Source organism: Colius striatus, chromosome 4, assembly GCF_028858725.1.
Source record: "Colius striatus isolate bColStr4 chromosome 4, bColStr4.1.hap1, whole genome shotgun sequence".
Lineage (NCBI taxonomy): Eukaryota > Metazoa > Chordata > Aves > Coliiformes > Coliidae > Colius > Colius striatus.
In genome coordinates this window covers 38952622-38972914 of record NC_084762.1, presented here as the reverse complement: position 1 = coordinate 38972914, position 20293 = coordinate 38952622, and the positions used below count along the sequence as shown (strand labels likewise).

At 35.4% G+C, this 20293-nt stretch overlaps 1 protein-coding gene across 1 annotated transcript in view; it reads right to left on the bottom strand.

The window, feature by feature from the left end:
- Positions 1-6281: 6281 nt before the first annotated feature.
- The window catches only part of TMX3 (thioredoxin related transmembrane protein 3), a 42650-nt gene continuing 28638 nt past the window's right edge, over positions 6282-20293 (bottom strand). The window contains exons 13-18 of the mRNA XM_061995867.1: positions 17831-17888; positions 16919-16972; positions 16548-16604; positions 13679-13808; positions 11561-11629; positions 6282-10451 (exon numbers count right to left, since the gene is read on the bottom strand). Of these exons, the coding sequence (XP_061851851.1) occupies positions 10185-10451; positions 11561-11629; positions 13679-13808; positions 16548-16604; positions 16919-16972; positions 17831-17888 (635 nt within the window). The 3' untranslated portion in view covers positions 6282-10184. The remainder of the gene's footprint in view (positions 10452-11560; positions 11630-13678; positions 13809-16547; positions 16605-16918; positions 16973-17830; positions 17889-20293) is intronic.

Genomic DNA, 20293 nt, shown 5'->3' with positions numbered 1-20293 from the left:
AAGTTTGCTAATATATTGTCATTGACAAGCAAGCAATTCACAATAAAAAATACCTTGCAAAAAGGTATTAAAATACAATGGTAGAAAGCTCTGAAGAATCCATGAAGATCTTACAGTTCTGCTCAAGCCTAAACTATTTGGACTAGTTATTCTTCTGTATATTATAAAAACACTGATCATGTTTTAAAAAAAAAAAAGCAAATTGAGATATTTTCATTATGAGAACTACACACACAGCTTATCAGTTGCACATTACCCATGTTTATATGTTCATATTTATAATAAAAGGGGGTAAGGAGAAAGATGTCTCCAAGAATACAACTTGGCTAGATGAAAACTGGAGTGTTATTACAGCCTTCTGGGAAAACCAAAGTGCATTAGTTATTCTCAGTTAAAATAGTTTTGCCAAGAGAATAAACGTATCAATAACTCTTCAGTAGTAACCCTTGTGTTTTACACAGACATTCTGGATTAAAATGACTTACTTATATGTCACATTGTTACCTGTTTTCTCTAGATTTCACTCAAAACTATAAAAAAATAGAAGATGGGGAAGAAACAAAAGCCCTCTGATTTAAAAAAAAAAAAAGTGTGGTTTTTTTTTTTTAATTGAACAATATATGCTCTGCATCTGTATTCTAATTAATTGTATATCAAGATTAACTATAGAACAACAGGAGTAACAGATAAGTTTATATCTACAATATGTTAATCACAGAAATTAATAATTGGCTGGAAGGAAAGAATTAATTCACAAGAATGTGTTTATCATCTGAGATTAAGACAAAATTAATTAGTAATGCTTATCTGTATGATCATCAATGAAAGGAAGCCTTAAATTCTTCACGAAGTGTAGTAAAAATTCAAGAGATACATCTAAAATTCTGTTTTCTAAATGAATGAATGAAATGTGACAACTCACAAGAGGTAGGCTCAAAGACAAGAAGTTTTATGTACTGCATATAAATACATTAAATCTCAAATCTCTAAGTTACCTCTAACAAGCTTTCTTCTTATTTTAGTAATAAAATTTCCTATTAATTTCAATTCATCCAGTCCAAATTAATGAATAAACCTATGTAAGATACCAGAACATTGAGAATCTTGGTCCACTAAGGAAGCAACATCATTATGAGACAGCCAGAGAGGTCATGATAGTATATTTTTGTATATTTCTGACTGCTAATACAGAGGGAAAGAAAGGAGTATTAAAAAAAGCTTTGAAAAGGACATGGGGAGCTCAGACAGTAAAAGAGAGCAGAACAGAAAAGTAAAAGAGACAATGAAAATTAGAGAAAAGGGAGACAAAAAAGGAAACAGAAAAAATTAATAAGCGAGCGATCAAGTAACTTGGTTGAAAACAGAAGAGTTTTCAGCCAAGAAGAGTGGTAAAGGTCGTTGTTAGTCATCAGCATACATCTCTGGACACTACTGGTTAAAGGTGCTCATTGCCATTCTGTCAAGTTACTAGGATCAAACCATTCATAGCCTTTGGTACTGTATCCTCTTGTTTTCTCAAGGTTACAATCACAATATTCTCATCTACCATGGGAAAAGTGCTTCCAAAATAAAGCATTGCAGGCATTTGAGATTTTAGTGTTACTTTCTCTTGCAACAGTTCTTAAATCTATCCACCTCCTAAAGCACTTAGATTACCATGTGGAAAATTCTACCAACAATTTGCAATTACTAGATGACAGAAAGATTCTAAAATTCAGGCAGTTATCTTTCTCTATATATTAAACAAAATACCTCCTAAAATGCAAATCTGTAAACTTTGTTCCTTTCTATAATATAGTTCCTGTTTCTCTTAGTTATTTGCATAGGTAGTCATGCACAAATGAAAAGAATTGCTGAGTCTGGACTCAGACTTCAAGCATTCTGTGGTTTTAGATGTACATGCAGAACCGTAGAACAAAATTTATCTACAAATGTACAAACTCCTGAGTCATTCTATCACTATGACAATGACTGGCCACAGATACACTCTTAGAAGTCCATTCTTCCCACTCTTATCTACTTATATCCTGTCCAAGATGCATTTTGCCTAATATGACAACATTTAGGACTTTTCCTCTTTTATTTTAACCACCTCCTAACAAGGAGAGGTTAAGATATATTACAAACAATATGATCACACTACTGAAAGAGGGATAATGGGATAGCAACTTGTAGTTTCTTTACTGTAAGGACTTGGCCAAAATACCTTTGTTTTCTGAAGGAAGCAAGCAGAGGATTACATAAATACCTAAGTCAGCATAGCCAACTTGTCATGAAATATCCTTTAAAATTTAGTTTCCTATTTTGCTGCTGCCTCCAAACCCTTATCACTCTCTCATACCTGTGTCATGCTGTTCTGTCCAAAGAGCGTATTCACCTAGATCAGCTCATTTCTCCACTTACAGCACTGCTTTTCCAACAGCTGGTGTGGCTTTAATATGAAAGACAGCATACTAAGGCATGAGGAAAGAAAATCCTTAAGCCAGCACTGTCATTACAGTTGCAGTATAATGAAACTATGGCTTCAGTAATTTGCCTAAAACTGCACTCAGTCCATGTCAAAGGAAGATAGCCAGAAACTGAACTCTATGCTCCACAGCATGTCTACACTGTAATTCAAACATGACAAAGCAAGTTTACTGCCCAAGGATCAACAGGCACAGACCAACCTACACCTATGATCATGAACATCTTGTCCCCAAAACAGAGTGGCCTTGTCCTAGCTTCAAATGAGCGTGCGTGGGCCTGAGCTGAGGAAATATCCCACAGGCTTTTGTGTGTTTTTACTTCTACACCTTCCTCATTTTACGATGCATCATCACAGCAATACTATGATGATTTTTTTTAGAAAGAGTCCTTTCCCATGTCTCTTCAGACTATTAAAAGTATCCACAGCAGCACACGTCTCCCATGTTAAAGCTGAGGCTTCTGAAGTCTCTGCAACTGCCACTTTTAAAGCTCATATCACCTGTGTTCAACTTTCTGAAAACCACTGGGGCTAACCTGCACCTGTGTGTCAGAGGCTACCAGAGCCACTGCTCACTGAGGTAAAGCTCCTGCTTCTCAGAAAGGAAGTGGGAAAAGAAACTGGTATTGGAGCTCAGTCATGATAGTTCACACTTTTCTGAGTCTCTACTGATGCATTTTTTTTCCTCTAAACGGAAGAAGTGAAAAGAGCTGCTAATTCAAGAGAAACTTTTCACTTTTTCTTACCAACATAGTGCATCATACCCTCATAGAATCTCAGGTTTATTAACACTCTTTTAAGAAGACCGGTGTGATAGAGTAGCATATTATTTAAATGTGAATACTACAAGCTTTGTTATTTTATTATGTACTTCCTTTATAACTCTTTCCCAGACTCAGTGAGGAACAGCCTGACTTCAAGTTCATCATGCCTAGAGTTTTCATTCCCCTCTGAGCCTTGCTGCATATTTCTAGCCAAGATCACATCTAAGGACGTATGAAAAATTCCTCCCACCTCAAAAGCATTATTTACCAAACTAAGAGGGCAAGTAACTTCTTTTTGGTGGTTGTTTGAGCCATAGGTGTTCATTCCCCATTAGCTAAAACACAATGTCTGAGTTTGGTTAATTTTCCACACATGGCTTGAGCCTTTGCAAATCTAAGTGAGCAACCTGAGGTCATATTTCACATTTACATTTCTGGCAATGGAAGCTCACACAGAATTATGACCCACTGACAGAACCCTGTGCTTCTGCATTATACCTAAATTCCTAAATTGTTGGTCTCTGGAGACTAAAACCCAACAGAGAGTTACATGAATGCACTAACAGCTTTCGTTTTAAGAGAGATCGCTTAATAACAACACATGATGTAAAGAGTAAAAATAGAAATATATTGGGTTCAGGTCAAGATTCATATTTCCTTTTAAATCCTGTCCTACAGATGGTGCATGACTTACTCTCACTCTGCTAAAAACTGTTCTGTTTTAAATCATCACAATGTGATACAAAAAGCTTGCAGCTACTTAAAAGATTTGTTACAATTTTTTCTTATTGTGGTATATCTATCTGTCAGGGGCACTCAAGGAAGAGTAACACTTCTCTTTACCTTTTAGAAAACACTTCCTCTTCTTCATCCCACTATAAGAGCCTTTTGATACTTCTTACTTTACAGTAGGATCCGATAAATCTCAAAAAGTTAACACCCCAATATATTGCAACATCTCTAGGAAACCATTGCATTTGGGATGCAGTTGAAGCATTTTGAGGCTACATAAATGAGCCATAATGAATAAAAATATGCATTCCTCCAGCATATTTTTAAAATGTATTTTTATAAAGACAGGAAAGGAGGAAGACAGGCATCATAGTATCACCTTCTCAAGGTTTAACTCAGTTCTCAAGCATTTTTTTTATTTGCATAAAGCATAGTTTTGCATGAAAGCACAGCTTAATTTATAATTATTTTGTTCACTGAGACTCTGACACAGCTATTAAGTGATAAATCTGCTGCAGGCAATCTCTCCTGCTCAGAAGAAACTAATGCATCGTCAAGGTCTTGTCTGGGTCAACAAGTATTTCTCCCACCTTCTGCAGGAAATACTCTAAAATTTGATTCTCATGGTGACTGAAAAGAAGGAAGCCTTTAGACTTTTCCACTTTACACAAAATGAAATCTCCTACTTTAATTATGTTTCTATACATACCCATCTACATGCCTTCTCCTACACGACAAGCAGTCTACCACAGGACACTTTGTGATGCCTTCTGTTCTAACAAATAGTCTTTTAGGGGCAGGAAAGTTATTCTGATATTTGAAGATTTAAATGTTTGTTGAAACTGTCTTTCAAAAATACTCTGATATTTTAATCGCTTCTAAGTGGCTTCTTGTTTTTTTGAGTCTGCTTGTAGTAAATTTTATCTTCTAAATTTTAATATAGACCTCAGGACAACAGCATATATTTAACAAGTTGTGTGATCCTGTAAGAAGTGCTACATAGAAGTAACAAAATGGCTTGATATGCCAAAGTGAGATTAGAAAAGATGTATTTCATAAAAAATGAAGATGAAATAAATTTAGCCAGTGGTCACTCAAAATAGGTCCATGTTTCAATTTTTAACATGCAGTGTACTGTCAGGATAGTCAGAAAAACTCTTTTAGTGAAGCATACTAAGAAAAAAAAATAAAGAATAACAAAAAGTTACAGTCAGTTCTAAGTCAAAATAACTCAAAATAGGAAAAAGAAATACTTTGGGGGGGATTAAAAACTTAGGTATTGAAGTCTCAAAGTCCTTTATTTTTAGAGTCACTTAAAGCTTTTACAGTCAATTAACAGTGCATTTTCTGTTATGGATTAAGAGTCAACATTCACTTTTCTGGTAGAAAGAATGAAATTGCAGCAATATTTTAATTTTTTTTTATACCTTACTTCTTCCAAGATGAAATTACAAATCCCACATTATTGTTTAGATCTCCAATTCCTGAAAGCTTTAAAACTACAAGCTGCCACTTTTTCAAGAATTTAAATATAGTTTTAGGTTATTATTCCTTTAAAGTAAAGGTGTAGCAACCTACGATGGAAGAAAGTTGTTTTTTGTTTCAGACAAATGACAAACATTAGAGTATGTTGAGTGACCTGGAGTGTGTTTCTGTTTGGAAACAGTAAAAACATCCATAATATTCATCAGGTAGTACTGCTACTTGCTCTGTGAGACAAAGTTACCCACTCAAAGGCTCTCTGTAAAGTAAGACACAAGATTTCTTTTAGAAGGACTTGGACTCTCGGTATCTATGCATGTATGTTAAATATAGCTCCATCATACCAAAACGTAAGACACAGATATTACACTACATGGCCCTGCTCCCATTCTCATTTCTCTTGCCTATGCATTTTCATCTCCTTGATGTGTCAGCCTTGGTGCTTATCAAAGTTTCAATCTCCTAAATGAAGACAGTCTAAAACCACCCACTGTTTTGGCCAGGATAGACATTAACCCAGCTGAAGACTGTCAACCTTGCAACAGGAGTTGCTGAGTACTAAAAGTGATGCAATGAAAGTGGAGCGACAGCAGTGCACAAGAGAAAAGCAAGACCGTTCTCAGCACAAACAAGCTGCCAAGTTATACACTCATTCAGTGATGTGCTCTTTTCCAATCTAAACTTACGAGGAAAGAGGAGTTACAACGCAATAGTATTCCTCTCATTAATAATAATTTTTCTTTGCTCTTCAAAGGACCTTCTAGATCTCTCAGGTTTTATTACTGAAAGCCACACATTCCATTCAAAAATACATTGTATTTCAACAATACATTCAAAAACACTCCATTCAAAAATACTTTATAATAGTTTATTTATCCTTCCTACACAACTGCAAACATTTCTATACTGCTAGGTGTGTAAGTGGAAGAAAGTTCACTAGCAACCGGAGAGTCCTCATCAGCTGCTACATGGTGCTTTATGTTACTAAATTGATATACAGGACAGTAGCAGTAATCCTTTAAAATGGCTAACATTTCAGTAATCAGAGAATCGTTTAAAGAATGCCTTCACTCTTCCTAGGCAGACTACAAAACTTTGCAAGTTAAGAGTTCAAAACATTCAACACAGTATTGTCTTTGTCAGTCACAGCAATACAGTATGTAACAGCTTCACATGATTCAATCTCTTAGTAATGAGGACACAACAGCAGAAAGATGCTTTTCTTCCTGGTAAGATCTGAGAGCCAGTATCACTCTGTCACAGTAAAATACAACCTGAAACCGCTGTAGTCTCATATGATTTTAACAGCTTAAGGAAAGTGCATTCTGGTTTTGCACTCGTTGATGTCAGAGACTTGAGCTTTTGGCTGTCATCAGAACAACTCTCCACCCTCCCATTCCTTCAAGTACAACCACATCTTCCAAACATGCTGACAAAAGAGGAACAAGGTAAATTAGTTCCAGGCCAAAATAGAACACGCTAAATCTTCTACTTAAATACTTAATGAAAAGTAAGCACTTCTGATCCGTCTTCATCACATTGTATCTGCCAGACTGTAATCATTTCATTCTTTAAGCAGTGAGCTCCACAGTGTGGACAGTATCTATTAAAACAGCCCGGGAAAATATTGTAGTAGTAAGAGATTGTGCACATCCAAGTGTCAAGTACTTCCAGGAGGAGATGCATATTAGAACAGTCTGCTTGAGGCTCCCTTTGCCACTTGGAAGAATTTGCGAGTATGCTAATGGAATGAATTGGCATTTTAAAGTTTCTTTTTCAGAAATGCATTAATTTCTGCTTCTACATCTACAGAATATTTTCAAATACTAATGAGAAAATACCTGACAGGATGAACTTATTTTTCTTTTTAGCAGCTACTAGCTGCATGTCTGAACTGCATTACTTGAGGTCTAAAGCATGCTTAGAACAAGTATCCCAGGAGCCATGGCTTCCTACGCAATGTGTATATCTAACCTTAACATGACATAAATTAGGCAAAGGAAACAAGCTCTTTTAATTTTTTTTTTTTATTACAGAAAAACAAAAGCCTGACACTTGATTTAAAAAAGTAGCATTATTTTGTGAATCCAAACTTATTACAGTGAAGTTGCTTTAAGAAACCTTGAGAGACTGAAGAAAAGCGTAAAATTCCAGATCCCTCTTCAGACGGCATCCTAGATTTTGCATGACCACAGCAAAACAATGTTACGTCACTTCAGACACCTAGTATATGACTTCTATGCTTTTCTTCTCCCTATGTCTTGTTGACCATAGCTGGGAGAATTTGGTAGAAATGGCAGTAAATTTGAAGTTTAATTTTTAACAGTTCGGTACACATATGATTTATAATGCAGTTCAGAAGTGTCTGACATACACTTTCCTACTGACTCCAGCAGTTAAGTGTCACAGTTTGAACACATCCCAGTGTGATCTATTTCTTACACAGTATTTATCATATAGAGGTCCATATCTTCAGAAGATTTCTCAGCAAGTTATTTGGCTACTATTGATCATAAACACAAACAGAAATAACCACAAAAAAAAAGAATACTCAAAGTTGAAACAGTTCTTAGCAGTGCAGTGGAATTCAGAATTACTTCTTTATTACACACCATAGATGGAACAGCAGTGTTCCAGTGACCACTTCAGGTTTTATTAAGTCAAATGCTGCAGCCTGAGACAAAATTATATATGTAACTGAACTGTATTTAAAATTCTAAGAGATAAATCAAGAAAACATATTACTGCCTCAATATTCCTACATTTTATCTATCGGCACTGAGTAGTGCTAAAGTCCAAAGAAATTTACAAACTTGTCATTAATATTTTTTGGTTTTTTTAAAAACAAAAGCTCTACACCACATTAAAAAACTTTCTAAACAAATAATTAAGCATCTCATTCTTCAAATATATGCTACTCTACATCTCAAACATTGTGCCAAAAAAAAAAAACCTAATAAAAAAAGCAAGAAAATTCAAGTCACTATATACAACTAGCTATAATAAAAAAAAATGAAAAAAGGCAATTCATGGAACGAAAATGGAGAACACCAAGAGAAGGAAAAAAATCCATATCAGATACTTGTTACTAAGTATTCTATGAACTCTTTTTTTTTTTTTCCCATTCATCCTGGAAGGAAAAAGATTGGACTCTACATCAGTCATAGAATTTTTCTGAAAAAAAAACCTACTAAATCGTCTTAGATATCATTTATACTGTTTGATATCAAATATCTTTGAAGTCAGGCATCTATTTACTGTACTCTGCATCGCAAAATGAAGCCAGTTATCAAGCAACTTAAACACAAGAAACAAGTTTCTTTCCTACAAGGAAAAAGGGTGCAATATATTTTCCCTGGTTATAATCTATATCATCATCAGGTTTACTTAAGCACAGAACTTGTCTATTTAAGCTTACCCATGTTTTTTATTTAACATTTAATTTAATGCTATAGCATGGTAATTTCTTATGTGATCAAACTGCCTGCCAATTTAGGAGGACATTGTAATCGGTATTACACAGTGATATAGCCTTAAAAAAAAGTAAAGAAAGAAGAAAGTATATTCAAGCTGTGTCTTCTTAGAGAAGAACAACATAAGTTTTGTTTCTGTGGTACTCTGTGACATCACCACCAAAGGCTACTTTATAGCTTAGCCTTGGAGATTTTAACCCTGGACACAAATTAGTCCTTCTCACAGTCACAGTGTTGTATTAAATGTGACTTTCATGATTAAATAAGTAACAAAAAAAGTATTACACTGATCAATCTCTAGAAATGTTAATATTATGCTCCATTAACTCCCTCCTTCAGAGCAGGTAACAGTCTCAAACAAAACTATCAACATGAACTACCTCAAAGATACATAATAAACTGAATTAGCACTGAAAAACAAATTTACATCATTCAAAGTTTCTCATTAGAGAGTTATGCAAACAGTCAGAAAGTATTTATATATGTCTTCCTTTATCAAGTTGTACTGTGGATTCAAAATACATCATTTGTTCTGCAAGTTTGTGTAAGCACTCATACAAAACAATTTAACAGGCAATCATGTTCAGAAAGGTTTGTAGCAGTTTTGCAATATTTTTAGCTGCTGAAGCACTAACAGAAACTTAATTTAGCGTGTAACTCGCACATCTTATGTCAAGTAAACATTGTTGACTGCCAATAATTATATTCTTACATGGTAAATAATCACCTAATTCCTAACAATATATATTGAACTTGAGAGAATAGAAAAGTTTGTGGGTTGTTTTGTTTTTTCCCCAAAATAATGTGCAACAGGTAAAACACATGACTAGCACATGACACTTTAGCTATCAGGCTCTGAAAGACTTCACAGATCTCTTAATTCTTCTTAGTTTTCAGTCTTCAGTTTATATGAATGACTTTTTAGGTGGGCTATACTAGTAGTAGTTCATCGCATACACTAAGGTCAAATAACGTTATCTTCATCTCACTGTTCGAGAAATGAATAATTCAAAACTCTTCTAAAAAATGGTGTAGAATTGTACCTGCAAATTTCTTCAGCGTGTAAATTGCTCTTTGTTAAGCTAGTAAAGACAATTAAGAGAACATCCATATTTTTTTTCTGTCAATTTCTCAAAATTTGAATACATGCAAGTCAAAACTACCATAATGCAGACAAAAAGGTCCTCTTTCATGAAGATCATCAATAATTATCTTCAATAAATAAAGTCTGTTTGGAAATTCTATAGAATTCTTTTGCTAAACAAGTTAGTCTTTTTTCTTTTCCTTTATGTCTTTCTGTTTAAGCTCTCCATCTGAAAACTCCACATATTTTCCATTCTTTTCCTCCTCTTGTTCTTCCTCACTCCCTTCGTCTGTGAGCTCCCGATCACCATTCTCCTTTTTAGCTGCCTGATGTTCATCTAATCCTCCATCTGTATCAGCTGTGCAGATTCCATAACACATAATGCTGATGACCCCCAGGGGCAACCCAAAGAGAAAGCATCCCAGGAGCGGTGAACTCTTGAACACAGACTGTTGAAACACAAATTTGCAGTAAAAAACACTTTCAGTGAATATATATATATAACTACCACATTACTTCCATTATTACTGTGCATATTTATTCAGAAACATCCAAAATGACAGTCAGGTTTTTGGTATTGAGGGGGCTTTTTTTCTAGTTGGGGTTTTGGTTTTGTGGGGTTTTTTTTGGTGGTTTTTTTTTTTTTTTTTGGTTGGGTTTTTTTTTTAGAAAGGCAGAGGAGTCATCTTCATATTCACAGCTCCTACTATAAGTTCAGAACAAAAGGTGTTCAAATATTACAATGTTGCACTGGCATAGTTAATATTACCATGACAACTGCACATTCTATTATTGTTTGAAGTGTGAGAAACAGTCATTCTAACAGTGTTAAAACAACGGTCTCAAAAATTAGTCCAAGTAACATTCAGTTATTAGACAGCTTCCTACTGAAAGGGAACAGATAGGAGGAAGAACTTTTGGTTTCAGAAACTGATGACTAAATGTTGCACATTCACAGAAGTTTGAATGCCATTCATAAGGAAACATATGAGTTCCAACTTAAATTCACAGCACATGTTTTTTTGATTGTATAGGATCAGTGACAAAATGGATTTACCTACAAATTCCCAACAAAATTCTGCTAAGCATAATTGACCTACAAGAAAGATGATATCTGCTTTAAAACTACATATAGTGTAGTATGTAATCCCCTTAAGCTCTAATAAGACTGAAACCATAACATTTCGAAAACATGAAAGTGCTATCAGTTTCAGTAAAAGGATGTCAAAAGGGTTGAGGGGAAAATTTTTAATTCTCTCTGTTCTATCTCTTAAAATATATGTCAGATCAAGAAAAGGAGGGAAGAATTAAGAAACTAGCACATGTTGGATATTTAGCATATTGGAAAATGTTATTTTAAACATTAAAGAAGTTAAAGACTTTTAAGAACTTTAAAGAAGTTAGTTTGTCTTAAAACTAATGATTTTTTTCCTGTAATATATACACAATATATATAATATACACAAAAAGTTATAAAAAAACATTTCTAAACTCTCTGAAAATACTTGCATCTTGATTGACAAGGGCACTATCTAATTTAATGAAAAATAAAACCTACCATCACAGTAGACTTAGCATCATAGACTACTCTCTTGATTCGTTGCAGAAGTCCATCACCACCTTGTGCCTGAAATTTCAAATGGAACCAAGTCAAAACTGCTGACACTTTTCAGTTATGATTCCAAAAGTTCATTCTTCAGACCTTGCAATCTTATGTTCCTTCAGAAGGAAATGAAAAGTAATTATTCTTGCATCTCATGAGGCCCAGACACTCCCAAGTTCTCAAGCATGGATATAACATTTCAATAGACTCAAGAAAAATTTTTTTCACAATTGTTGTAAACTATCAGTGCAAATTTTAACAGTAGACTAACACTTGACTCCCACAGAGGAACACAGAAAATACCAGTTGTCCTGATGGAAGTTATAAATTGCAGAGATGTTCTGAACTTTCCTGTAGCTGATGGATACCTATTTATAGATTATGACATAAGCCGCTGAACAGGACCAGTTGTCATCTGCCTCAAGATGCCAGAGAAACAAATGTACTTTTTAGACCTTGATCAAAAGCCCTCCAATTACAAAAAAGTTACAGACTCACAGAAGGCTACTTATAGGACCTTACAGAAAACAATAAGGAAGCCACAGTCAATCATCTAACACTTCCCTAGGGAGAATGGTATACTTCTCAGAAATGGGCAGAAAGGAAGAATGGCATACTTCTTAGAAATTTCACTGTGCTTCTGAAGGTCTGCATCATTGTTATACCACTTCAGGACTGTCTGTCATTCCTCAACAGCTGCACAATTTCTTGGGCCTGAACATAGGCAAAACAGTGCCCTTTTCTGGCTACAGATATAGTCACATCCTGTCTTGTCTGTCTTTTATTAGCAGTCTCACCTACACAGAGATGTGAATTTAATCACTCTAATCTTTAACCTTTCTAGCTGAAAAGGTAGAAAGACTGAAGCAACACAAAGCATCACAAATGAATTTTCGCAAAGTTAAAAACCAGTTAGAAACCAAACTCATTTGTTGTTTCAACCAGAAGACATATTTAAATGGAATTAAGTTATCAGCACCTATTTGATTCAATGTAATTAACAAAGCATGAAAAAAGTGAGAATTGAAGAACAAAGAATCACCAAATAAGTTACAGGAATATCTCACACCTAGGAACTAGAAGCGTGGCCAGAAAAGTCATGAACAGCAAGCAAATCTATCCATATTGTCTTGCTACATCAATTTGTCAGACTAAATAAACACAGTAACCTACACAACTGAAATGATCTACAGCATTACTTGTCATTAACACTTGATGACCTAAAACTGCTGGCATAAGGTAAAGTGGGATTCAGCTGACATAGTAAGCATTCCATACACAGAGGCTTGGGTCTTAAGACAACACAAGCTTCTCCTAGGAGCAGTCAAATGATTTGTTATCACTATCCCTTCACGGCAAAGCCTTCTTGTCCAATGACCGCAACCGAAAGCTCTGATCCATGATCTCTTCCCTCATCCACACAATGTACAGTACACCACGGCAATAAAGTTTTATCAACATTCAAAAATTGTCCAAGCCATCAATTGCAGATGGATTTATTAATTTTGCTGTTTTAATAAAGGACAGTTAATTTCCAGTTTTAGAGTAGAGAGAGAGAAAGGTAAGCTTGTGTCTACTTGTAACAGGCAAAGCAACTATACTGCTGTTTTTTTTTTTAATATAGACTTATCATTCATTAAGCTATTGGATTTATTAACTTGCCTCTCAAATGAAAGGGTAGAATTGAATTATGCAATATATAGAAAAGTTTAAACAAATTCATTTAAAGCAAACCAGGAGATGGATAAAAAGCTCTTCATTCAGCAGTGACATCAGTAAAAAAAAAAATCAAGAGAAGTCAGCTAATATGCTGTAAGATTAATATATTATTTATAACAATAATATTTTAATAATTATTATTATATTTATACAAGAAGTTCTGCAGCAAGCAGCAGTACATCTCAAGAATCCACAGTGGTGTATTCACTGACAGTACTAAAAGACAGGAAGACAGACAGGACAGGAAGATAAAACACATGATGTAACAATCAAAAGAACCACATCTTTTCCTTACTTCAGCATCTAGGGAAACAAACACCAACCAACATACTGCAAGTCAAAATGAAGACTTACTTCAGCTGTACCATCCAAGATATTGTTAATAAACTGAACCATGTCTTCTGTGTTCTCAATGTGCCTATCTGGTAGAAAATATTGCTGATTCGAGGTATTCAATACAACAATGGTAGGGATTGTCAAGTCACTGGAAACATAAAACAAATAGTTTATACATTTAAAGAACTACTGTGTAAAACACTGCAATTTGTTTAGTTCTTACATTATTTAAAAGGGTATCCACTAATCTTCACTTCATGTGTGCTCATTTCAACAGTTCCTTAAAGGCAAGAGAGAAGAGGAAAGAGAACCACTTGAATGGTAAGAGCCTGTTTCTCATTAATGGTTTTTTTCCTTCCTATCAATCAAAAGAACCACAGTGATAGTTTTCTCCCATTTGGGGTATTTGGTTAGTTTTTTGGGTTTTTTTTTAAATTGAAATTCAGTTCCAAATCTAGAATTGAACAAGTTTAACGCTAATACATGAAAATTTTCTAAACTCCTAGAAAGCTAAATACTTAAGGTGCAAACCACATTCTCAGTACTCAAATTGAAAACACAGTAGTACCCTAGAAAATACAAAGCTGACTACAGAGGTGACAAAACAACATTATCCTTTCAAAGGAACTTAAAAATCAACTGATCAAACACTAAAACCTTGTCAATGGTGACAACCTGCAACATCACAGTCTCTAAATACAACTTTTCACTTGACATTGTAGTCTCTATTTATTAGGATGAACAAACAAGAACTATAAGTAGGAGGCAATCAAACCAAGTCAGGTGTTTTTTCAAGTGCCTGGTAACAAGTTACCAACTTCTGCCAATATCTCTCATTATCCCAGCCAAAACAGAGCAAGTTTTACTACTTAGATGCAGAAAAGACAGCCAAAAAAGTGCTACTATTGCATGTAACAATCTGCTAACTGAGGTTCTTGGAGTTGGCTGTAGATCAGGTGAAAAACAAAACTCCATATAGAAATTCTATATGGTATACAGAGATCCATAAAAACACAATCATTTATATTAATATAGTTTAATTTACAGTTTAATTAATATAGTTTAATATATTTATTCCAAGAGCTGAAGAATTAACTATATTACACCTACAGCTGACACTACAATGATGCTTAAACAATACCTTGGCTTACACAAAGATGTATCTTTGTTTTCAGTAAAATACATATTATTCCATTTTGTTCTTTTCTGAATCATTTTAGCTATACTATTTTTAATCCAACAAAAAGCATATTCATACACTGCTGAAGATACAGATAAATTATAACATCTAGTAATGGAGCTATAGTCATGTTAATAAGAAGCGTACTTCTGTCAGGGACTACTACTACTATCTCCATGAATCATATGCTTTTTTGTCCTTTGTGAAGAAACAGAATATGTAGCTATGTGCTATCTAGCACAGTTAAAAATTATTCTGCAAAAATTTCTCACTATTCAGGAAGACTCTTCTATTTCCACCTGCTGTCATCTAGTGGAAAACTGAAGCACTTACAATACAGTTTTACTCAAATTATTCAATAGCCATATGAAGAGTAGGTACTCTGAACGTATTTTGCTGCATTCGTTTGCTACTTTCAACTTATACTGGAAATGAAAACACTCTATTTAGGAAATAATTAAAAGCCTGTGAGTACTTAAACAGCACTTTGCAGATTAATTTAAATAATCCAGATTAATAGATATTGCCACAAGATCATTATCACTGCAAGCTGCAGTTCTGTCTTCTTCCCTGTTATTTTCTTCCTCCCAGGGACTTCACCACCCTCTCCCTGCTTCTGTGCACATCAGTTCTGGTGCTCAGCAGAATACATGGGAAGACATTTGAGGGTTTTGCTGGATCAGCAAAATAACTCCCTTACTTGCCTAGCCAAAAAAACAATCACTTTTCTGCCAGAGAAACAGGTTGAAACAGCTCAGCAGACAGTCAGACATAAGAGCGTGCACAGAAGTAATTAATGAAGTGAAGGAGGTCTCACTTTTGGCAACTATACAGCACTAGATCAATCACATCACTTAATTTCAATTGACAAACAGCTACTTCAAAATGAATTGTATTCAAGTGCTAAACTACAGACATTCCACAGAAATACAGACCTGTGCCTCCTGACTCCCCTGAAGTTCCTACACCATTAGAGGCACAAACACATACTTGTTCATGCTTTGATTCCCAAGAAAGGGGTTTGCCAAGCATACAGTACTGGCATATTGACCCCTGTTTTTCCCTTCCTTTGCTCAAAAGGCCAGAGGAGAACAAATAGTCAACTGTAAATGCCAAGCAACTTGCTCTCCAATTAAGCATTATTCAACAAGAATTGTAATAAGGGCAAATGTCAAGCATCTTATTAAACTATTAATACGATTCAAAGTGCACTACGAATATATCAACTGCAGTCAGTATCTTCCATGTATTTTATACTTCTTTTCTGTAGAAGCACATTTATATGCATGTGTTAAAAATGTGTCAAGAATTATATGTGCCTCTTCAGAAACAAAAAGCCATTGGTTAACACATAATCATTACTTACATTTCCTGTTACAAACTGTTCTAACTTCTAATTTGCCTAATTGCCCAGTAAATTTAACAAAGGAAAAACACACCCCACAGTTCTAATAAAGTAAATTAATTTACCAAAGTAGATGTAAAAGATAAGCATTATAATTAGCATTATGAGTAAGTCAAACTTCCAACATTAAGTTATGCAGTTTAACAGACAACTGATACTATGCTAAACGTCAAATTCTGAGGACACCATTTTTTTTTTAAATCCAGAAAAGGCAAGAAACTCTTCATAAGATTGTTTTCAATTAAATATACTTAGCAACAAATACAAGAGAAGAAATAATACTGAAATAAGAAAGTACTTACTCCATTAGTAAACTATTAATGTAATCATTTCCATCCATATGGCCAAACTGGAAATTCCTGTAGAGAAGGAGTAAAAAACAGAATGATGAAAACAGGATATTGTGTTTCAGCAAAAGTTCTTCCTTAAAGATTTTTCTACAACTGAAGATGAAAGCACACACTCAGAAATATACTTAAAAAAACTGACAATCTACAACAAGACAGTCAGCATTCTGAAACACACTCAGTTAATGAAATAGTCATATTCATAACAGTACATGAATATAAAAGCAGGCACTATAACACTTTTTGTGTACAAAAAAAATTACTGCTGTCTTAGAAAGGTTAATGCAGCAGTTCATTCAAGATATCATAGTACAATGTGTGCTTACCTGTGAAAGTGATCCTGATAATCTCTAGCAACTTCCTGAATAATAGATTTCAGTCTGGAAGGAAAAAAGTGACACTGATAATCAAGCATGCACTCTATCAAAACACAAAAAATAAATACTGAGATTTCCCTGGTAAGCAGCAAAAAATACCTCACCAGGAATAAGGATTTCTATTCCATTAACAGAAAAACACCTCATTAATCTTGCTTCCTTTCTAAGGGTTGAACGGCTATCTACCACACAGTCTCAACACGAGACAAATACAGTCAGGCTGCTCCACTCCATCTACTACCTTCTGAAGGTGCAGTGCTGTGACTCTGAAGAAAATCCAAAGACATCTTGGAAAATGGCATACACAGTAATTGAACAGTATTTTCTTAATCTCTTCATACATGCAATCAGAAAGGAACAGGGGAAGGTCTTGTTCCTCTCAGTCTCTTCAGCAAACTCCAAGCCAACTGAAAACACCACTTCTCAATATAAGTTCCACAGACAACTAATATATAAGCACTACTACATTAATTTTAATGCAAATGAGCTGAATGGTCATTTTTCTAAACATACTACGTTCACATCAAAGTCATCAGAACAAGTACTCCCATCTATGTTTAAAAGGTGATACAATAGCTTTAAGCAGCTATGTGATCACTGTTTGCTCCTGTGATCTCATTAACAAGGGGCAGAAGGGCAATACAGGAGCTCCTATAATCTCATTGAAATTACATGTGCTTCAACACAGCCATAAACTAAGTAAATTCTTCAGGCTGAATCCATAAATTAGGGAAGAATACCCACAAATTAACCCCATTCATTTAACCTTGCCTTTTCTTAAGATTTAAGAAATTTCCCAATTTCTCTTTGTCATACCAGCACATTTCTTCCATATAGTGTCATCAATACTCTGTTCTGTACCTGGTATGTTCCAATGAAGAGTTTTTATCATCAATGACTGCAATAGCCAAAAGTTTTCCTAAAATAAAGAATAAAATACTTGAAATCATGTAAAAACAAACACACATTCTCAGGTGGAAAATACTTCAATGTAGAAGATCAGATACTCTTCAGGCACGGGAATTAGTTTCAAGCATAAACCAGCCTCAATGTCAAACAGCCTCTTCTAGCTGATCAAACTGTGGTTTTCTTAAAGCTACTGAAAATAAGATGTAGCATAACATCACACCAAAACATTCTATGAAAAGACTATCTATATAAAGAAGTTAAATGAAGAAAAACATAGATAAAAAAATAATTTCCTATTTGTTGTGGGTTTGTGTGGAGCCACTTTTTGCTTGGTAACAGGGGGAGGGCACTGCAGTGCTACGCTCATAAACAGTTCTTGAAATATCCCCCAGCTCTGAGTTGGACTCACCTCCAGCCAGACAGGCCCATCTGATGCTTCTGCAATCACTATTTAGGAAGGGAAATCTGCAGCAGATGAGGAGGTAGAAGAGTGGTACAACACAGAGGTAACTATGTCTGCCCTGCAGTCAGAGAAGGAGGAAGGGAAGAGGAGCACCAGACCAGAGATCCTCCTGTAGCCCATAGCAAAAGTGCAGGCTGTACCCCTGAAATCCATTGAGGGAGGGCAACAGCAAGACTAAGAGTTGCCTGTGGCTCTGGGGAGACCCTGTGTCAGGGAGTGTGAGCGTTTTGGACTCCAACCGAGAGGAAGTAGAGAGCAGCTGCGGCTCTCGGGATGAACATATGTTGGAGCAGCCTGTGCAGGTGTGTCTGACCTGTGAGGGATCTCATGCAGAAGCAGGCGAGGAGTCCTCCTGCCCTGAGGCGAGTCAAGAGGCAGGAGCCATCAGGAAAGGACTGACTGCATGCCCATTCTCTGCCCCACTCAGGGAAGGAGGAGGTAGAAACACTGGAATCAAGTGCCTAACCCTGGGAAGAAGGGAGGAGTGGGGGGAAAGTGATCTTAAAGGGCTGGTTATACTTTTCATCATCACCCTACTCTATATTCAGCTGGGTATTTTTTTTGGTTTTTATGTTTGAATTGGTGGCAGATTAAATTAAGTTTCATTTTCTTCCCCAAGATGAGTAGTCCTATCTGTTCTGCCTGGGACTCTAAGTGGTGAGCGAATCCTCCCTGTCCTTTGGGAGTTCCAAAGATCCTCCATACTTTTCCCTTCCCATCTTCAGGAAGAGTAGGACTGAGCAAGTGGCTGATCACGGTCCTTTGTTTCTGGATGGGCCTCAACCATGACAATATACTCAAGCTGCTTATTTACTTATAGCAAAATACGAGGCTATGGAAACCTTGATGACATAGTGGCAACTACAACCTGATTCTATGTGACTGAATCAGTATTGCATGGATTCAGTCACTATTTTTCTACTCAATGACTATTGAAAATTTGGAGTATTATTCTAATGGAAAACAACATGGAAAACCTACTAGCACAGACCAGAATTAATTACATCAGAAAAACAATTTAGTTCACAGACTTCTGTCACAGGAGTTTAAAGACCAAACACTAGAATAAACTGATCTTTTCAGGATTTACTTTGTGAATTTTTTCTAATTAGAAGAAAAAAAAACAAAAGCCTCTGAACATTCTCCAGATCAAAATATGTTTAGAAAGCCGGACAAAGGTTCTCCAGATCAAATACCTCTTGTTAAGAAAGCAGATCTGTTACCGGCACAGTCATCAGCTGGATTAACTACAACCTCTACAGTGCAGAAGTCTGTCAAATAACCTGACGCCACTCTAAACTCAAAACTTCCCCACCAAGTCAATCTATTGCTCATTACCTACATACCACCATGCCACAGGAAGCACTCCCCTCAAAAAAAGAAACCTTCTCTTGTTCAAGTAACACTGAGATGTTTTGAAGGCAAGAATAATGATTCATTTCCAGGTTTTCTGTCAAATAGCAACAGCTTCCCCCCACTATGCTTCTTCCATAGTTCTCGCTCTTCCCAACTTTTTTCCATATCCCAAGACACTACTCAGTGAATACACCAGAAGACAACTACTACTTAGGCTGGAAAAGAAGACAATTTGTATTAGTGATCTAAGAAATTGTTAGACAAAAACATAACAGCAAGAAACATGCTACTGTAACACCACTTCTGTAAATAATCATTTAAAAATGTTAGTGTAACAATATTAGATTCACAAACACATGAGAACTTAGATATTCAATAACCTTTAAGACCTGAAAGAACTCCATGTTGCATTGAATATAAACTTCCTTTTTTCATATGCAATGTAGACAAAGTATACTGACCTGGAAAAATCACCACTTAAAGTATTTCTATTGCTACCTCAGCATATGTATACCTTAAGAGCAGTACAAGTTATTTACCTATTCCAGAAACCATTTGGGTGCAACATTTTCATTTGGCTGGGAAAGATTTTACTA